The 20,706-nt window shown below is 43.7% G+C and overlaps 2 protein-coding genes across 5 annotated transcripts; one reads left to right on the top strand and one right to left on the bottom strand.

Moving 5' to 3' along the window:
• Positions 1–9,123: 9,123 nt before the first annotated feature.
• Positions 9,124–15,088, bottom strand: GDF9 (growth differentiation factor 9). 4 transcript variants are annotated; one of them, XM_066342274.1, is made up of 3 exons: positions 15,026–15,088; positions 11,455–11,650; positions 9,124–10,507 (listed from the first exon to the last, which is right to left on the bottom strand). In XM_066342274.1, exons 1-3 carry the CDS (start codon positions 15,086–15,088, stop codon positions 9,555–9,557), a joined length of 1,212 nt encoding a protein of 403 aa, XP_066198371.1. In that variant the 3' UTR covers positions 9,124–9,554. The 4 variants fall into 4 exon arrangements, with proteins under 4 accessions (XP_066198371.1, XP_066198373.1, XP_066198372.1 ...); XM_066342276.1 differs by lacking the exon at positions 15,026–15,088 and adding an exon at positions 14,856–14,974; XM_066342275.1 differs by lacking the exon at positions 15,026–15,088 and adding an exon at positions 14,561–14,921.
• On the top strand, positions 15,054–16,279 carry UQCRQ (ubiquinol-cytochrome c reductase complex III subunit VII). Its single transcript, XM_066342277.1, has 3 exons — positions 15,054–15,188; positions 15,346–15,518; positions 16,083–16,279. Exons 2-3 carry the CDS (start codon positions 15,365–15,367, stop codon positions 16,175–16,177), a joined length of 249 nt encoding a protein of 82 aa, XP_066198374.1. The 5' UTR covers positions 15,054–15,188; positions 15,346–15,364; the 3' UTR covers positions 16,178–16,279.
• The last annotated feature ends 4,427 nt before the right edge of the window (positions 16,280–20,706 follow it).

Below are 20,706 nucleotides of genomic sequence, written 5' to 3'. Positions count from 1 at the left end.
TTTTTACATTTTTATTTATTTATTTATTTATTTATTTATTTATTTATTTATTTATTTTTAGAGAGTGAAGGGGAGACAGGAGGGAGAGAAGTGAGAAGCATCAACTTGTAGTGCATCACTTTAGTTGTTCATCAATTGCTTCTCATATGTGCCTTGACTGGAGGGCTCAAGCTGAGCCAGTGACCCCAGTTTCAAGCCAGTGACCTTTGGGCTCAAGCTGGTGACTCTGGGGTTTTGAACCTGGTACCTCAGCATCCCAGGACGATGCTCTATCCACTGTACCACCCGTAGCCAGTCTGATTAGCCACATTTTAATGGCCAATAACCACTGTAGCTAGTGATTACTGTAGTGCAAAGCACAGCTTCAGAGAATCTTAGTTAAGGTAATAATAATAAAAGCAGCACTTAATGAGAATCTATTTGCTAAACATTGTTCTCAGCTCTTTACCTGTATTAACTAATTTGATCCTTACAACAACTCTATGAAATACGTTCTATTGTTAGTCCCATTTTATAGATAAGGGAACTCACTTGCCTAAAGTTATAGCCAGGTGGTTCTAGAGCTCATGCTTTTACTTACTCTACTTTGTTCATTACTATGGTTTCTCTCTCTAGTATGATATTGACAAGTGATAGATAGTAAACCAAGTGCTGTTCTGTTGGGGATTAAAAATATTTTTTTTTTTATTTTGAAGGAGAGAGGAGAATGAGAAGCATCAACTTATAGTTGCTTTACTTTAGTTGTTCATTGACTGCTTCTTGTACCTGTCCTGACCAGCGGGCTCAAGCTGAGCCAGTGACACCTTGCTCAAGCCAGAGACCTTGGACTTTAAGCTAGTGACCGTCAGGCTCAAGTCAGCGACCTTGGGATCATGTTGATGATCTCACACTTAAACCAGCAACCCTACACTCAAGTTGGCAAGCCCAAACTCAAGCTGACAACTTCATGGTTTCGAACCAGGGACCTTAGCATTCTGGGTTTAAGCTCTGTCCACTGTGCCACTACTGGTGAGGTGTTTTGTTTTTATCTCATTTGTATGCAGTTCTTTTGGAGAAGGATCTGAGTGAGATGAAGCTATGAACCCTTTAGTTCCAGGAAGCACTCACAGGGTGGCATCAATTCAGTAAATCTCCAAGATTCCTCAATCTCTACGACCCTGCTCTAGCCCTTTACAAATATTGCACAAGCTGGTAATGGTCAAGGGCATGAACACAATGAAAACCTGTGAACCTAATCACTTTCTTCTCCAATCATGCAATGCTTTGCAAAGTTCACAGCGCAAATTTTCCTGGCAAATGATGCAGTGGAAGCTGGGCACATTAACTTTCATTTTGATTTTAATAAACTGTTAAGCCTGCTTTCCCCTTTTCTAAAGGTAACAACTGAAACTGAAACTAGTTTTCCTACGTTTAGGCAAAACTGTAGATTACTTATTGGTAAGTAGTTTGGTCCTGCTAGTTAACAGTATCAAATGAGGTACTTTTTAATGTTAAATATAGTATTTAATCCAAATATTGAATATACTCCTGCCTTAGAAATAGTTCTATTTTTCTTTCTTCAAACTGACTGGACAAGGACGAGATGGAGAAGTTAAAGGAAGTCACCAAATAGAGAACATGTAGGAAATACTCTGTAGGTCATAAAGGGATTACAAATTGTATAGACTTTTCATATCCATTTTCTCTAAGCAGAGGTTTGCACAAGGACTTTACATGGTGCTTATAGCAGTACCTCTTTTTGACTTGGAGAACTGAACACACAAATTTATCTTTACTTCCTCCCATTAACATTAGAACAAGTGAATATCAAATATACCCACAGGGGCAAAGAACAAGCGAAGAGAGCATAGAATCCTGGGAAAGCTCAGAAAATTAAAATGCCATGTAGAAGGCAGCAGGGCCAGCTATGACTGTCAGTGGGTATTGGCTGAGTCTGTAGATGGACCCCAATGTACACTTGCCCATCCCAAACAGCAAAGTGACTTCCCCTCCCCCAGCCCAGCAGGTGACTGGCAGTTGTTTCTGTGGAAAAGTTGAATCTGAACAAGTGAACTCCAGGTGGAGCGGAGGATGAGGGAAGAGAGGCAATACTGGGATAGAAAGGGTTTAGGTGAAAGATCATAGCCTGTTGTACTACTATGGAGCTCTAAGACCACCAGCAACTAAGCGTGCATCTTTGCACAAGAAGAATGGCTAACAGTTCTGTGAAGAAACCTATAGAAGCCCCAAAAGAGTCTAATTAATACATCCCACCCTCTCATACACAGCTTCCAACAGCTTTCTAGGGCCTTGTACTTAAAAGGATATTTGAGAAAAGCCTCCAACATGAAAGGCAAACACCAAATCAAACAAACAAAACAAGACTCAGAGAAGAAAACAAATAAAACACAGAAAAATAATGATAAAGGAGTTCCGCATGTGGATGAAATATGAAGCCAGGAAATGAGATATGTTTTATCCTTTCCTTCCACCATGGGAACTTAAATTTCTTCTCCTACTACATGGTTGCCATCCTACAACCCCAGAGAGGCCAAATAACAAAGAGAAGAGCCACAAAAAGAAATTCCAAGTTCACATCTCTGCATCCCCATCTCCACAGCTATAGTCTATGCCAGCATCATCTGTCACCTAGACCAGTGGTCCCCAACCTTTTTTGGGCCATGGACCAGTTTAAAGTCAGAAAATATTTTCACAGATCGGCCTTTAGGGTGGGACGGATAAATGTATCACATGACCAAGACCAGTGTCAAGAGTGAGTCTTAGATGGATGTAACAGAGGGAATCTGGTCATTTTTAAAAATAAAACATCGTTCAGACTTAAATATAAATAAAACAGAAATAATGTAAGTTATTTATTCTTTCTCTATGGACCGGTACCAAATGGCCCACAGACCGGTACCAGTCCGCGGCTCGGGGGTTGGGGACCACGGACCTAGACCATGAGAAGAGTCCCCAAAAACCCTAAACGTCCTGTTTCAGACTAGGTTCTGCCAACTAACTCTACATAAAACACAGTGATCTAAAAAAAAAAAAAAATCCAATCATTTCAGGCCCCTGATTAAACATTTTTCAATGGCTTCCTATTGATCTTGACATAAAAATCCAATCCCCTTGCACTGGCCAACAAGGTCTTATATCATCTTGTCTATCTGCTTCTTCAACCTCGTCTTCCCCAACCCCACTTTCCATTCCACTCATCCCTTCTCCTTTCCCACCTGCCAGTCACACCCAGGCCTTCCTGGTGTTTAAAGACAAGTTTGTTCCTGCACACTGCTGCTGATGTTGTTTACTGTCTGTCTTTCCTCACTGGGATATGAGCTCCATGACAGCTAGTGCCCCTCTCTCTTACTTACCACTATTATACTAGCATCTAGAAGAATACCTGACATGTAGTATGTGTACAATAGATGTTTATTGAATAAATAAATGTGTAGTTTAAAAGTCTCAAAGTCTTAAGGGTAGAGGTGAAGCGGTACAAGATGAAAAAATACTGAACCATATCAATTTCATCAAGAGATGTCAAAATTTTATTGATGTATGCCTTGGCAGGATAGCTTGGTGGGTTAGAGCATTGTTCCACAGCATAGAGGTTGCCAGTTCAATCCCCAGTCAGGGCACATACAAGAACAGATTGATATTCCTGTCTGTCTCTCCCCCCTCTTTTTCCTCTCTCTAAAATCATAAAATAAACATTTAAAAATTATTGTTGGCCCTGGCTGGTTGACTCAGTGGTAGAGCGTCAGCCTGGAGTGCAGAAGTCCTGGGTTCGATTCCCGGCCAGGGCACACAGGAGAGGCGCCCATTTGCTTCTCCACTCCTCCCCCGTCCTTCCTCTCTGTCTCTCTCTTCCCCTCCTGCAGCCGAGGCTCCATTGGAGCAAAGATGGCCCGGGCACTGGGGATGGCTCCTTGGCCTCTGCCCCAGGTGCTAGAGTGGCTCTGGTTGCAACAGAGCGATGCCCCGGAGGGGCAGAGCATCGCCCCTTGGTGGGCAGAGCGTCGCCCCCTGGTGGGCGTGCCAGGTGGATCCCGGTCGGGCGCATGCGGGAGTCTGTCTGACTGTCTCTCCCCGTTTCCAGCTTCAGAAAAAAAAAAAAAGAAAAAAAAATTATTGTTGATGTTAGAATCAGCATTTCCCTTGACCCAAGTGAATTTCAATGTGAAAAATTTTAGTCTATTGTATCAATGTCATATCCTTCTTATTATATGCCTTTGCAAGATGTTATCATTGAGGGCTTAATAAAGGCTATATGAGGTCTTGCTATTATTTTTTATAATTGCATGTGAATCTACAATTATTTTTAAATAAAACATATAATTTAAAATTCTAATCTAAAGTTAAGATAGTTTAGTATTTAGTTAGCCTGCTTATGTAATACCCCCAAATGTCTTCCTCCAAAAAATATTCTGTGATGACAGCTGCTCACTGGTAGAACTTAGGCTAATAAAGGGAGTCACTATGTTCTGGTAGGTGAGATCTTTTTCCTGGAGCTGAGAACATCAGGCTCAGTTCTTAACCACACACGGCACCCAGCCCATAGTCAATGTTCAATAAATATTTTTTCAATGAAGTAATTATTTCTGAGAAAGCCAAAATGACATCCAGGGAGAGGCTGAGAACTCATAACACTGCCTATCATAGCATTGCAACGTGGAAAGCCACTAGTTCCAAAGACAGGTCTATAAATAACTCTGTAAACCATTCACAAAGTATTTAAGATGCCCAAAATGTACAGCTGACACTTATCCACATATATCTAACTAGAAAGCCTGGCGGTCATACGAAATGACCGCTGTTCTAGATATTATAAATTGTAATTAAAATGATTTGTGCAAAGGTGTCTGCTAATTCAAACTGAATTACCCAGGGCAGGCGGAGAGGACGCCCCTTTGCTTACTGCCCCACGGGGTTTCCCCCTTCTACTTGCTTAATTGCTTAAAGTAGAGTGCAATGAAGGAAACCACTGGCGGTACATTTCTTAAGAGCCACCGCTAGCTCAATAAATAAAGGTGATTTAAATAATAAAATGTTAATTCACATGTCAAAGATCTCTTTGTACACAACATTTCTTGTGTAGATCTTTCCATCATTTTTAAGCTCGCCTTGCAGAGGACCATCAATTATTTTTAATTTTACGTCCGTTCTTTCACGAACTCTTGAACAGGCAACATAAAGTTGACCGTGTCCAAATGCAGGCTCAGGTAAAAAAATGCCAACACGCTTAAGCGTTTGGCCCTGAGACTTATTGATGGTCATAGCAAAGGCAAGTTTTACAGGAAATTGTCTACGTCTCAATTGAAACGGCAACCCTGTTTGAGATGGAGCCAAATCAATTCTTGGAATGACATGTATTTCACCTTTAGAGGAGCCAAAGACTTAGCTATTATGACATTATTTTTCAATTGGAGAACCTCTAGTCTTGTACCATTGCAAAGACCCCTTCTGGTGTTAAGATTTCTTAACAGCATAATAATTGCTCCAATCTTTAACCTCAATTTGTGAGGTGGCATGCCAGAAGGCGGGACTATTTGAATGCCGTGGCAACTTCACCCCATTGGCTAGTACAGTTACACAAGCAACCAATAAGCTATCGGTGACAGACACTTAAGCCGCATATAATAAAGATTACTCAGTTCTCATGGTAAGGTTGAACAAAGAAATCCTATCAGGGCCCTCGCTGGTTGGCTCAGCGGTAGAGTGTTGGTTCAGCGTGTGGAAGTCCCGGGTTTGATTCCCCACCAGGGCACACAGGAGAAGCACCCATCTGCTTCTCCACCCCTCCCTCTCTCCTTCCTCTCTGTCTCTCTCTTTCCCTCCCACAGCCTGGGCTCCATTGGAGCAGGGTTGGCTGGCGCACTGAGGATGGCTCCACCTATAAAATCCTGTTCTTTAAATGGATACTGAAATATTCCTGGCCTAACAAACTATGGCCCTTTCCAAAAATCGACCAGTAAATAGGTGGTTTGGGAAGGACAGTTGCATCAGGAAGTAATTAACTACACGTGGAGAACCTACTTGTCAATTCTGGTAAAAGAGGAAGAATCAATCTCCTGGTTGTGTTTATTTTTTCCTTCTATTTACACAACAGTTAATGGCTAGAACAACATACTTTTCTATTGTATCAACATTCAGCCAATCTACGTACTTAAGGAACACTATTGGAACTGACATCCTCTAAAAGAATATTTCAATGTTATAATTTCACTTCATTTATCATTTTATAAGATGCAATCACTCCAAAGTTACAAATTAACATTGACCAAGAACTTGGTTTTGATATAACCAAGTTCTTCTATCTGAGCATTTTTCTTTTATCACTTTTATAATCATTAATACTTCCTCCTTTACCCCATGAAAGAGAAACTTTATTTTTTCTACAGACTGTCTTCTAAACTGAGCTCTAAACCAAGTCTGAGTGGCTGCTGCTCTTGAAGCTGATTAGTAAAACACAAAGTATTCAATGTAACACAGGAGTTGATTAAACCAATAAAGAGCAGGAAACTCAGAGCTGAAGGTAAAACCAGCTCCTGACATGCCCCATTGTTCCCTGGCACACTAAGGCACTCATCACATTAGGTGACCTCATATCTCATCTGGACTAAATACCAAAGCTGAATGCATCTATTTAAGGCAGATGTGGCCTCATCCTTAAATTTCCAGATTTAAATCACTGCTGTCCTTTTTCATTTATTTTTCTCAAGTGGCAGCTTTTATAAGAGTAACCCAAGAAAAACAGGTTTTATATGGAGGAGGCAGTTGGGAGACTAGTATATCCTCCACAATTGTGTAGAAGAGAATCTTTGAAGTTTAAATTCAGCAGACATATCAGCCCTGAATATTAACACTGTCTTATGAATGAGAGAAACTAGATTTACAAATAAACCCTAAAAAACAATAAGACAAAAAAAAATATCCAAGCTTCTAGTTCTTCAAGCTGCCATCACTCAGCAGTAGCATGAAACACTATGCAAAAAGTGTTTAAATAAGTCAATTTTAGAACTTACCTATCAGGATGAGCAATGTTTTCCATCAGAACTACCTCTTCATTTTCTTTTTGAAAACTTTAAATTGCAGACAATGTTCCCCACTTAGCCACAGAACCAAACCATGAAAAAAAACAAACCAAATTTCTATTTCAGAAAAACAAAAATTAAGTCAGTTTAGGGTAACTGGGGGAACTATGAGGAATCCATTAAGTTTATATTTTATGTGGTCCATTTAAAAACAGCCATATTTAAGGGAGACGTGTTTCAAATAAGTTAAATTGTACATTTCCACCATTACTCATGACCTTTCTATTCTAGATACTCTTGGAAATGACAGAAATGTATACAAAATCCCTGAAAAATCTTACCTCTTAGACTTGCAGCATCCTTTACCAAAGAGTAATGACACCTTCAAGTTACACAAGATAGTAAAGTTATTTGGAAACTGGGCTACCTAAAACTTCTCTGTTTCAGTTCCATTTTTCTAAAAATGTTTCTGGAGGAAAAAATCATGAGCAGAAAAAAGAGTGTTTATGTTGGTATGTGCAGGTTTGTAATGTGTATGCATGATAGCACCAGGGAAAAAAAATCCCAAAATGAAAGGAACAATTCCATTCGTAACATCAAAAGGAATAAAACTCTTAGAAATTTTACAATAAAAAGTGCAAAACTTGCCTGACCTGTGGTGGCACAGTGGATAAAGCAGTGACCTGGAATGCTGAGGTCGCCTGTTTGAAACCCTGGGCTTGCCTGGTCAAGGCACAGATAAGAAGCAACTACCATGCGTTGATGCTTCCCTTTCCTTCCCCCTCTTTCCTCTAAAATCAATAAATTAAAAAAAATGTTAAGTGCAAAACTTATACTCAAAATCAACAAAAGATTTTGGAAATAAAAGATCTAAGTAAAGGGAGGAAATCTCATGTTCATGGATAGGAAGACTTAGCATTGTTAAGAAGGCAATACTCACCTTTCTGATCTACAGATTCAATACTATCCCTATCAAAATCCAAACTGACTTTTTTTTTTGTATTTTTCTGAAGCTGGAAACGGGGAGAGACAGTCAGACAGACTCCCGCATGCGCCCGACTGGGATCTACCCGGCACGCCCACCAGGGGAGATGCTCTGCCCCTCCGGGGCGTCGCTCTGCTGAGACCAGAGCCACTCTAGTGCCTGGGGCAGAGGCCAAGGAGCTATCCCCAGCGCCCGGGCCATCTTTGCTCCAATGGAGCCTTGGCTGCGGGAGGGGAAGAGAGAGACAGAAAGGAAGGAGTGGGGGGTGTGGAGAAGCAAATGGGCGCTTTTCCTATGTGCCCTGGCCGGGAATCGAACCCAGGACTTCTGCACGCCAGGCCGACGCTCTACCGCTAAGCCAACCGGCCAGGGCCAAACTGGCTTCTTTAGTTAGATACTAAGAACTAAGAAAACATCATTTACAAGAATGGAAAGTACCTCCTGCACCTAGGAGTTACTTTTGGTTTGTAATCTAGGGTTTCAGAAACTCTGAAACTGAAATCACTGCACACCAGCCCTAACTCTGTGCCCCTAGGGCTCTCTTCAGCTAACTTGATTGAAACCCCACATATAAGCCCTCATATTTAAACAAGGCCTCCTCTGTAATATAACTCATCATTACCAGCTTGGATCAGTAAGAACAGTCCAAAGCCCATCTGAATGAATGTGGGAGTGGAGTGGTGGAAGCTGAGGGAAATTAGAAAAAAACAAACAAAAAATGCTCCTTGACCTCATTCCAGGGTCAGACGTCTAAATACAAAAATAATAAATAAATAAATCTTTAACAATGAATTTTTTCTTGGAAAAAAATCTGCAAGGCAATTTTCTTTAAATAAATGGAAAAAATGTTATATTGATGTGAACCGACCAATTTATACAAGCCATCTAACAAGCAGAGGTCGTATATGGTGTACTAGTCACATTAATGCAACAGAAATAGATTTTGTTGCATACTCTCTAGACCTAGTGAGCCTCACTTCATCAGGATTTAGGTAAAGAAGTTAGCCTTTTACTCTGAAAAAGAGATCAGAAGTTTAACCAAGATTAGCTTTTAGACACACTTCCTCTACCTCCCAAATCACCATAGAAGAGCAATCTTTATTTAATAAACACACATACAGAAAATTTATGCCACTGACAGAAATTTATTCTTCCATTAAATAAGACTACAACATACTGAATTGTCTATTTATAGCTGTAATTCTCCAAGGTTAATGCTGATTAAGTTTTTCTAACATCAAAAACAAGATTAAAAAAACAAACAAACCAAGATTCATGAAAAGAAAAGAAACTGCTTAGAAAAAAATATTGAAAGCTCTCTAAAAGGATTACATTCATTTATATTTGCAAATAAAAAAGGCAGATGTTATGCCTTTACACTGATAAATGCCACAGAATATGCCGATTTACACAGGCTCCTCCTTATACAAGACACACTGCACTGTATTTAGAGATATGATACATGAAGCTTTGTCCTCGAGGCACAGGTAGATGCAGGGGATTTACTTTGCCAAAAAGTTTACTCTACTCAAGGTTTTAGCTTAGAAGATTGTATGTTAACGACAGGTACACTTAGTGGCTATCATATCTTCATATTCTTTATAAGCGATTGAGCCATCAGGCTCAATGGTCAACACACTCAAAGGGCTGTATTTGGCAGGCACACACGATGGTCTTGGCACTGAGGAGTCGAGCTGCTTCTCATAGATGATGTTCTGCACCATGGTGTGGACTGGAGAGCCATACCGATGTCCAACTGCCCTTGGACAGTCCCCTTTACAGTAGCGGGGGTTATATCTGTGTGGGGCCACAATCCAGTTGTCCCACTTCAGCTGACTAAAGCTAAGTCTAAAGTCATGGAGCTCACACTCATTTTGGGGGAAAATAAACTGTTTGAAGTATTCACTCAGATTGAAAGAAGCTGGAACCAGAGGCTTCTTTAATCTTGAGTTAACCATTTCCTGACCTCTCCGGTGACGGGAAGATCTTACTCCCTTGGCAGCCTCTTCTCCTGTGGGACAGGCAGACAGACCTCCTTGGTCAGGAGCCTGTGCAGGGCTCCTTTTATAGTGAAGGGAATGCCACCTGTGATAAGACTGAGCACCTGTGTCATTCAGATATAAAAGCAGTGAGGGGAGTACCAGGTTCAAGGGACTATCCTGTGCTGAAGGGTGCTGCAGCTGGTCTCTCATGCAGGTAAAATTCACAGACATGTGAATACTTCTCTTTTCCGAGGCCACTAGAGGCTGAAGCAGGGTGGTCACATCAACCTCAATCCATTTGTATTCCTTTCTAAATTCAAACTGTGGTTTAAAGGTAAAGGAGTATGGAGCTCTAGGGAGAGTCTTGCTAGAAGACTCTGGCTCTTTCATCACCAGGTGGCACACGCAGTTAGCAGAAGGGAAAGGAACTGAGTTGTTGAAAGTGTATAGCAAGATTGACTTGAGTAAGTGTTCAACAGCAGTAACACGATCCAGGTTAAACAGCAGGTCCACTGATGGCACCATTCCTGGGGAGAAAAACAATCCACTAGTAGCCCTTAAACACAAACCAAAGAGTACAGAAGTCAAACCAAGAAATTAGTACAAATTCTTAAGTTTTAGGATCTTAATAATTTGCTCCAAACATGGAGGAAGCTAAAAAGGAAAAATATTTTTCTCTTGGGGAGTCTCTGTAGGGAAAACTAGAATAGAAAGTACTTACTAGGGTTGTTAAGCAGACATTCTTAAGCCTTAAGGGATGGCGGTAGTAAAGAAAACTTAATTGTCTAAGTTAATTTGGAACACTTGAGACTGACAACCAAATGAAGCCTCTAAGCTACCAAAACAGGCGAGCAAGGAAGGAGGAAGAGTTTTTAAAAACTGCTACTGAGCTGTTGGGTTAGAACTATGAGCTAGTGACTATAGATTATTTTTTAAAGTACTGTGCCTTTCATACACACTAAGGGACTGAGTCTAACTGCTACCTCTGTTCTTGTAAGGACCTACTGTTTCAAATTAGGACTTAGGCTTTCCTTTCACAGAAAGCAACAAACAAGAGGAAATCAGCCTGTGTGACAAAGCACACCTATAGTTATATTTCAGGCCAGCATTGGAATATATAGTTATATATCCAGGCCAGCAGTGAAGAAAAATCAACTGGAAGTCAAAATACCTGGTTTCCAGTCCTGATTTGGTGATCTTGCACAAGATGCTCACCTTCTCCAGCAGCACTCTCCTCAGCCTTTAGAGCCATTATGTCTCTTCTAGCTCTAACATTCTATCGTATTAACCCACCTTAACCCATGAGGGCACCAGAAGAAACAGACCAAGTACTAGATTTGTCTGAATTTGGATACTGAGTATCATGAAAAATAAAATGCAATTCAAGGAGCAAGACCCAGCTCCTTTGTGTAACTGAAGTGCAACCCAGTCTATCATTTCCCCTCTACCCATCAACCAGTCTACTCCTACACACCTGTCATCTGGTCCAGAGAAGCCTGCTTGTGCTGGACAGAAGGGGTGAAGAGCCGAACAGTGTTGTAGAGGTGACTTCTGTTGGATTTAGGGATCCCCTCCTTGGTAGCATATGCCTTATAGAGCCTCTTCATGTAGCGCAAAGCTCTGGAGTTTGGCTGCAGCCTAGGGGAACCACCTTGCCCATCACACAGAACCTTGAAGAGAGGGGAAAAGAGGCCAGATCTGTCTCTCCCATCTACAGGCTGCAGCAAGGACCAAGGTTCAGCCTCAGATTCCAACTCAGCACCTGCTGCAATCTGAGCTTCTCCCCTAGAAACCTGAGAACCAAGGCTAATAGGAAAACACAGCCAAGAAAAGCAGCCAAACCAAAAGAAGAATTTGCAGGGAAGTGCCATGGCTTGGAAGAACTAGCAAGGAAAACAACTGTACCATCCTTCTTTCTAAAAGCCAGGAAGAGCCTAGCTTGATCTCTTAAATAAATTTTAGGTGTGTGGGTAGGCTAGCATCACTTCTGTAATCAGACCTCAAGGATGCCTAGCTGAAGATAACTTTTATCAGCTGTATATCAAACAGCTGATACTGCCCTATTTATCTAATTTGTCCTCATTAGATATGGATTTATTTATTTTACTTTCCTCTTCCTTTCTCCTGGCATTTATTTAAAACCTCTTAAGTTATCATTATACCAATGCACCAGCCATGTAGCTGAAAGGCTAAGGGAAATTGAGAAATGATCTTAAAATAAAACAACCCACTTTTTTTTTTTTTTTTTTTACAGATTTTATTCATTTTAGAGAGGAGAGAGAGAGACGGGGGTGGGAGCGGGGAGCAGGAAGCATCAACTCCCATATGTGCCTTGACCAGGCAAGCCCAGGGTTTTGAACTGGCAACCTCAGCGTTTCCAGGTTGACACTTTATCCACTGCACCACCACAGGTCAGGCAACAACCCACTTTTTGAGAGATTATGATTCTTAAAATGTTGTGTAGGTGCTTGCTGAAACTTCCAAGACATGTGGAAAAGCTAATTATTCATAACAATACAAAGATCTGTTGATATGAAATTTATGGTATTAGGTTTACTCTTACTGTCCCTCCATCCTCACCACCTCTCCCACTTTTAGGCGCCTAGAATAGTTATTTACCACATGCTGATTTGGAGGGTGAGAGAAAGTCAGTTATTGAAATTCCAGAAAGCAGAGAACTGTTAAGTTGTTCAGTTCTCCCTGGTGGCTTATAGAATATGTACTTGGAATACTGCAATATGCTGCAAAGAGGACATCTCCTTTAACCGTGACCCATTTTTTTTTTTTTTTTTTGTATTTTTCTGAAGCTGGAAACGGGGAGGCAGTCAGACAGACTCCCTCATGCGCCCAACCGGGATCCACCCGGCACGCCCACCAGGGGGCGATGCTGTGCCCATCCGGGGTGTCACACTGTCGTGACCAAAGCCACTCTAGCGCCTGGGGCAGAAGCCAAGGAGCCATCCCCAGTGCCCGGGCCATCTTTTGCTCCAATGGAGCCTTGGCTGCGGGAGGGGAAGAGAGACAGAGAGGAAGGAGAGGGGGAGGGGTGGAGAAGCAGATGGGCGCTTCTCCTGTGTGCCCTGGCCGGGAATTGAACCCGGGATTTCCGCACGCCAGTCCAACGCTCTACCACTGAGCCAACCGGCCAGGGCCCCGTGACCCATTTTTAAATATAATATTCTGATGTCTTTGTTTTGTCTGCGCATTGACCTATATATATTTTGGTCGAAAGGTTTGGAGATGTTTGCAGATACTAGAAAATACATAAAAGTATTTACTTATTAATCACTCAGGTGGTGGCAGAATTTCCTAGGGTATTATTGTTCTTAACTGTTATAAGTGTTTATGTTCTTACCTTGAAGCTAAGACCAGGCTAGAGATCATGTTTTAGAAAACTTGGACAAAGGTGCGCCATAAATAGCTGAAATGAGGGGCTATCCAGTGCCATCCCTAAGGAGACTGTGCTGGCGAAAAGGCAACCCATACTCCTGGTACAAGATACAGAAGTCAGTGCAGTACTTAGGGCAGGGGTCGGGAACCTATGGCTCGCGAGCCAGATGTAGTTCTTTTGATGGCTGCATCTGGCTCGCAGACAAATCTTTAATAATAAAAAATAATAATAACGTTAAAAATATAAAACATTCTCATGTATTACAATCCATTCATTTCCTATCGTTCATGTTCATGGTTGCGGGTGGCTGGAGCCAATCACAGCTGTCCTCTGGGACAACACCAAATTTTTATTGGATAATGCCTAATGTACATGAGTCGTTGTTTGGCTCTCACGGAATTACATTTTAAAATATGTGGCGTTCTGGCCGGTTGGCTCAGTGGTAGAGTGTCGGCCTGGCGTACAGGAGTCCCGGGTTTAATTCCCCGCCAGGGCACACAGGAGAGGCGCCCATCTGCTTCTCCACCCCTCCCCCTCTCCTTCCTCTCTGTCTCTCTCTTCCCCTCCCGCAGCCAAGGCTCCATTGGAGCAAAGCTGGCCAGGGCGCTGAGGATGGCTCCATGGCCTCTGCCTCAGGCACTAGAATGGCTCTGGAAGCAGCAGAGCAACGCCCCAGATGGGCAGAGCATCGCCCCCTGGTGGGCATGCAGGGTGGATCCCGGTCTGGCGCATGCGGGAGTCTGTCTGATTGCCTCCCCTTTTCTAACTTCAGAAAAATACAAAAAAAAAAAAAAAAAAAAGAGTGGCGTTCATGGCTCTCTCAGCCAAAAAGGTTCCCAACCCCTGACTTAGGGTGATAAAATGAAGGTATGTTTGCAAATTTTAAGTTTCTTGCCTTCCAAACCTCCCTGGTCTGTGTCTAGGAAGCAAACTGCTGAATGAGACCTGTCCTGGATGACAGGTGGCCAGCAGTTCCACGAGCTATAAACATTTACAGACACGGCAACCAGTAGAAGTCGGCGGCATGGGTAGCCGCGTTCTCAAGCACCTTCCGAAAACACGGTGACACCATACAGATGTCCCTTGCCTCCCCTCCCGGAAAGCGGAGGGGAGAACTGCGGGCACTCCTACCTTACCCCCCACTCCCCACCCTGGCCAGTCTCGGGGTGGCCTCCTACTTCCTTCTTACCGCCACTTAGCGACCAATTGCCTGACAATTATTTGGGTACTCTTGTGGTTGTATCTGCGGGTACGTTTTTGTTCTACGCTGGGAACGTCGACAGCCTGTCGGTGGATTTTCAAGCGGCGGTGGCCAGGAGAAAATCCGGTCCAAGCCTCTGGCTTTGGGACAGGGGTCGGGGCGGGTTTTAGCCGCGGCACCAGACATGTAGGACCACTGGGGCCCCAGGGTGCTCCCCACCGCTGCAGGGGCCTCAAGTGCTCAGCGCCCGGCCCTCGACGGTGGACGGCCCCTTTCTCGGCACCTCTCCGTCCTCCTCGGCAACGGCAGCTTCCCGCGGCTTCACGGAAAGCAAAGGTATGAGGGCCTCGGAGGTGCCCGGGCCCCCAAAGTCGCTCCAGGGTGGTGCTCCGCTAGGTCCCACTCCGGGCCCAGGCGCCGCCCACCCAAGGATCACCAGGCCAGGGCGCTTACTCTCCAGAATCCGCTGCGTGAAGGATAGGGGTCAGGCACCGGCGCCTCCCCGGGAGACAGCATGAAATGGGACTCCCCGGAAGTGACTTCACTGGCTTTAGGCCGGCTTCCGGTCGTGCCGGAAGTGGCGGACGGAGGCCGGTGGCTCCTGCGACAGTGAAGGGTGAGGTGACCCTGGTGTGGGAGTGGGTTCCGGTTGCGCGGTCCTGATGGTCCTGGGAGGGGGCGCCGCTTAGGATGGGGAGGACGGGAGCCCGGGGAGGGCCTGTCGGGTGCGGGCGGCGTGCACCAGGCTGAGGCCAGCGCCTGTCCTTCCTCAGCCCTGCAGGCGCCGCCGCCATGGGCCGCGCGTTTGGGAACCTGGCGCGGGTGCGGCATGTGATCACCTACAGCTTGTCGCCCTTCGAGCAGCGCGCCTTTCCGAACTACTTCAGCAAGGGCATCCCCAACGTGCTGCGCCGCATTCAGGGATCCATCCTCCGCGTCGTGCCGCGTGAGTACCCTGGCCGGGCGGCCGGACTCCCCGGCACGGTGCTCGCCGGCGGCAGGCCTTCTGCGACTTGCCAGCCACGTTTCCTCACTGAAAATTCCTCGAGGCCCTTGAGCTAGTCATGGCATATCCTTTCTGTCGTACTGATGAGGAAACTGAGTCAGAGAATTTAAACGAGTGGCGCAAGGTCACTGGTGTGACTCTGTCCCCCTCTGAGGTCACCTTTACTCACTTTCTTAGCGTCGAACGGTTTTGTGTTAATGTGCATTAGTGATGATAGTTGATAAAATTGTGAATTTGGTTAAATGGTGAAGCTTGTGTTAATTTTATCTCCATTATCTTATTAAAATTTTTAATTGTCCTACAGGGAGAGATGTGGAAGGTTTGGTGACAATTTCCTAGGTAGACCCTGTTCTTTTGGTCACCTATCAAGTGGGTGTGTGATCATCCGGCTTAAAAGTGATTTTTTGAAAACTAGAAAACAGGAGGGCAGAATCTGTTACTCAGAAGAGGATGGGGACCCTTTGTTTCTGTGCTCACTGCTTTCTCTCACTTTGATTTTTAAAGCATTTGTAGGGTTTTATCTTGTCTACACTTGGGGAACCCAGGAGTTTGAGAAAGGCAAAAGGAAGAATCCAGCAGACTATGAAAATGACAAATGAGCGACTCATCTGGAGGATGGTTCCCTGTCTCTGAAAGACCCTTCTCTGGGAGGAGTCTGCACTGTCATGTCTTGAAGACAATAAACTTCTTATGGACTGCAATGTTGTGATTTTGCATTTTTATGAGCAGAGTCTTTGGTGTGACTTGATAATAGTCAAGTTAATGAACTGTTTTCCCCGGAACAGTTCAGAATGAGCCCTGAACAATTTTGGCAATTCTGAGTTTGTGAAGGAGTAGGTTCACTCCTTGTTCTGCAGTATAATCTACAAGAAAAGAGTTGCAGCTTCTCTTGCACGCTAGTCAGTTGTAGGTGGCATGCACCGTAGGGAATGTTGGTTCTAGTCCCTCTGCTCCTATAATAATAAATCCTAACCATATTGTAATTACTGTGTCAGGTACTCTTAGTCCTTTATATAAATAAGTTATTTTAAACCTCATAGCTACCTGTGAAGTATCATCATTACTTATTATGCAGATGAGGGCACAGGCACAGAAAGTATAAGTAATTTGCCCAAAATTATACAGGTTGTGAATGACAAGAGTCTGACACTAAAGTTTATGCTCTTAAAATTATGCTGTACAGCCTTTCCTCCTACGGCAGGCCTTCCTTCACCTGAGGGAAAGTCAGCTAGAAAAGGAGGGGTGAGGGGACCCCTTGACTTTCAGTACTGGGGCAGCACCCTGGCTCTTTGTACCACATTGCTAACAGTGGTTTTTAACCATATATGCCCCATAAAGCCTAAAATATTTGTTCTCTGGCCCTTTATGGAAAAAGTTTACCCTGTTCTGGAGCCTTTGAGTTATCTTTATAGTAGAAAAGTTATTTTTTTTTAAGCGAAATGTATTTAATATATTCATCACAGGAGCTCAGCCAGAGACTTACTTGAAAAAAATAGAAGCAAAACAAATAATGACACCACAGCTGATGATACAGACTCAGAGAAATCAAGGCAAGGACAATGGAAAGCATGAGGAGGGAAACTGGACAGCGGGGTCAGGGCTCTTGACTGGAGACCTGCTTTGGGTAGGTTTCTTGCAGCTATTTCTCAAAGGCTGTGAGGTTTTTCTCAGAGCTCCCCATCATGTGTGTTCAACAGGCTATGGATGTTAGGAATCTCCTGGCAGGCTCTGGAATGGAAAGCAGGATGGTCCTGATGTCATACAGAGCAGACCACTGTCCTTCAGGATGTCCAGGCAGATGTCACCCTGGGTGTCCACACTGGGGTGAAGAATTGCCACAAGTGCAATGTAAGGGTAGCCACTGGGAACCTCAAGGAGAGCTTACACCATAGGTCTTCATATTCCGCCAGTTTCTCCATGGATGATTCCCCACCCATTTGAGGTCTGATTCAGGGAAGGCAGAACTTCCTTTGTCGTCAGATGCCTGGGGGTCATCAGTTCCCATGACCTCCACACCATTCAGCTCTTGCCCAAGGATGCCCAGGCTGGGTATGATGCCTTTAAGAACGGCGACTGGGTCACAGTTCTGGGAAGCCATCTGCTCAGCATGGCAGGGACACAGGACCATGGAGAACAAGACTAAGGCAAAAAGGTACCTTTTTCCTTTCAACGGAAGTTGGGGTAAGTTGGCAGTTCATGCTTCTGCTTCCCTGCTCCATTTCTAGAAATTCCTTCTAAGGACATTCTTTGCTGGTCCAGAGCAGCAGCTTTCACTGTAGCTTAGCTTCTGACCAAGGCTGTGTATCTCTCCTCCTAATGATTGCTTTTAGGAACCAAAGTTAAAAATATTTCCAAGCGCCCCCCACCCCCCCAAAGTAAGATAGATTGTATTGATGTGAGGTGGGATTAGGAGGAATGGCTGAGTGACATACTCAGGTCCATACCCTTTCACTATTGCTTCCTCCCTGTGATACAGGCAGGAAATCTGCACTCCTGAGCTTTGAACTTGCTGCCCATAAGACATGTTAATACAAAGCCGGAGGACTGCTTTGAAATTAGTAATATATGAATGTGGTGAGGTGCTCTAGGCTTAACGGACAGCTATGTGATAAAAACTCACCAAACATAGTTTAATTTTCTTGTTTGGCTCTTTGTCCAGATTTATTCTCAGCGCTTGCCTGATTTGCAGCGTATTTAGGTTATGGACCTTTTTGAGAATGATGAGAGCTGTGGACCTAAAGAAAATGTAAATGTACCTCTCCATAACTTTGCAAAGTTTCAGCATTCACACACCAAAGGAGGACCACTGCCATTCATGAATCTCTCCCTCTGACTTTAGCCCCAATCTACCAAGGGGAGATGGCTACCCTCTCCCACCCTCTTGGCTTCATTTTACCCTCAGACGACTCCTTTGGAGAGATACTAGCTCAAAATCAACCTTACTCTTTCTCAGCACTGAGCCTGTTGGTGTGAATCCTTTTTATCCTAAAAGCACCCTACTGAGAAGCCCCTGCTGTAAGCTCGGTTCATGCTTTTACTTTGTCTTATTTTATTTTTTGTGTGATAGACTCCCGTATGCGCTCTGACCAGGATCCACCCAGCAACCCTGTCTGGGTTGATGCTGGAATCAATCGAGCAATTTGACACACTGGGACCAATAGAGCGAGCCTCAGCACCTGGGGCCAATGCTCAACCAATTGAGCCACTGGCTGAAGGAGGGAAAGAAGGAAGGGGAAATAAATAAGCAGATGAACTCTTGTGTCCCCTCACCGGGAGTCAAACCTGGGATGTTCATATGCTGGGCTGATGCTCTATTCACTGAGAAAGCCAGCCGTGCTTTTAAATAAAATTGTTAAAGGCTGCTTTTAAGCATGTTTCTCATGGAAGGGCTTCCCTCTAAATTTGGAGGCACAGAGCTCTGCATAGCAGGGTGCTGTGGTGGTAGTATGCGTTGAGTTACAGCTCAATGCTCCTGTACATGATACGGGATCTGAGATAATTTTAGGGACTACTTGTAAAAATCTATAAGAAAAGGAAAACTTGGGATAGTCTCTAAAGGAAGAACCGCTGCTGTGGACTTCAGGGCCTATAACCCACCCACCTGACCCTCCAGCACCAGGTCCAGCTCATTTACCTAACACTGGGGGCACAACCACTTACCCCAAGGGCTTTCATCTCTGGGCTGCAGAATGTGGCCAAAGGAACTATTTAGCCGGCTGCAGCAGTCCCAGAGCTACCAGTCTACCAATGCAGGCCCAGAAGTCTGCCAGTTCCAGCCAGAAAAAAAAATATATACTTTGACCCTTTGTTGAAATTTTACCTGGAAAAGTTTTTACATATTAGGAGAGTCTTTCATTTTTTAGTAGGCACCTCCTGCTCCGGGATAGCAAGAAAGTTTCCAGTTACTGTCAAGCCCTAATGATCTCCACCTGGATGGAATATGTTTGAAACTTATGTATGTTCGTGTACTAGACCCTCTTTCTCGCAGTTCATCCCAAGCACTTACCTCCAAAACAAAATCCCTGAGAGCTGTGTTAATTGGTCCAGAAATTTTGTGCCAGTCTGCAATGTTGAATGAGGACTATAGAGTGCCTTAAACTATCAGACATGCTTCAATCTCAATTTCTTCTTGTAAATTAATTGCTTGAACCCCCAGTTGTCAGTGCCTGAGGTCTCCAGGATCTCCTTCCATCCAATGGACAGAATTAAAGACAGAGGGGAAGGGCTGGCCTGTGGTCCATTACTCTGCCTAGATGCCACTCTTGACTCCCAGCCGAGCATTCTTATGGCTAAAATTGTTAGAGGCCGCTTAGGCCTTTCCCTGGTGGAAGGAACATGTAGTTATGTTATTCATTCAGCAAAATATACTGCTCACAAAAATTAGGGGTTATTTCAAAATGAGTATGAAGCAATAAAAAAAGCATTTGATATTTTTTATCAAACAAGAACATCAGAAAAGCAAATAAGTCAAAGAAAGTGATCCAATATGCAAATGAGATGCAAAACCAACATTTATTTCGTTGGTGAAAATGCACTATATAAAAGGCTGAAAGTACTGGAGTTATCTGCACGTTACCTGATCCTCTAATTTTTGTGTGCAGTATATTGACTGCAGAGACCTGTGGCCTTTATTTTTTTAAATTTCAAGAATAAGCCTTTACAATCACTCAAGGGGTATAGGATGGCTGTGGGTAACTGCGATCGCTTCAGCTTGATGCTGCCTGGATGCCACTCTTAAGTTTGATTTTTGCTCCATGTTTAAGTTTAAATAAAACAGTGGGGTTAGTTTAAACCTATGTTTAAATACTTTCCCTTACAGTGGTTCCTTCTACCGGCAGTAATAGTTTTTTGTTGTTGTGGTAAGAGGTGGCAGACAAGATAGAGGCTTGAGCCACAAAAGCTTCTGCAGTGTTTTCACACCCATGAGTATGAATGGTCCTTTTTTCCTCTATGCACAGGGGTCTGAGTTACAGACCTTCTCCTTGCCTGTGGTATTGGATTTATTGACACAAAAGGCTAGTTTGATTCTGCCTGGAGTACAGGAAGACAGAAATGGAGGATTGGGAGAAAGTACCTATCTTTGAAATAAGCCGTTTCCAAATCTCATCTGGCACATCACTCCAGGCTG

This window comes from Saccopteryx leptura, chromosome 6 (genome assembly GCF_036850995.1).
Source record: "Saccopteryx leptura isolate mSacLep1 chromosome 6, mSacLep1_pri_phased_curated, whole genome shotgun sequence".
Taxonomy (NCBI): Eukaryota; Metazoa; Chordata; class Mammalia; order Chiroptera; family Emballonuridae; genus Saccopteryx; species Saccopteryx leptura.
Note: the sequence above shows the minus strand (reverse complement) of the source record. Positions and strands in the feature narration are given on the sequence as shown.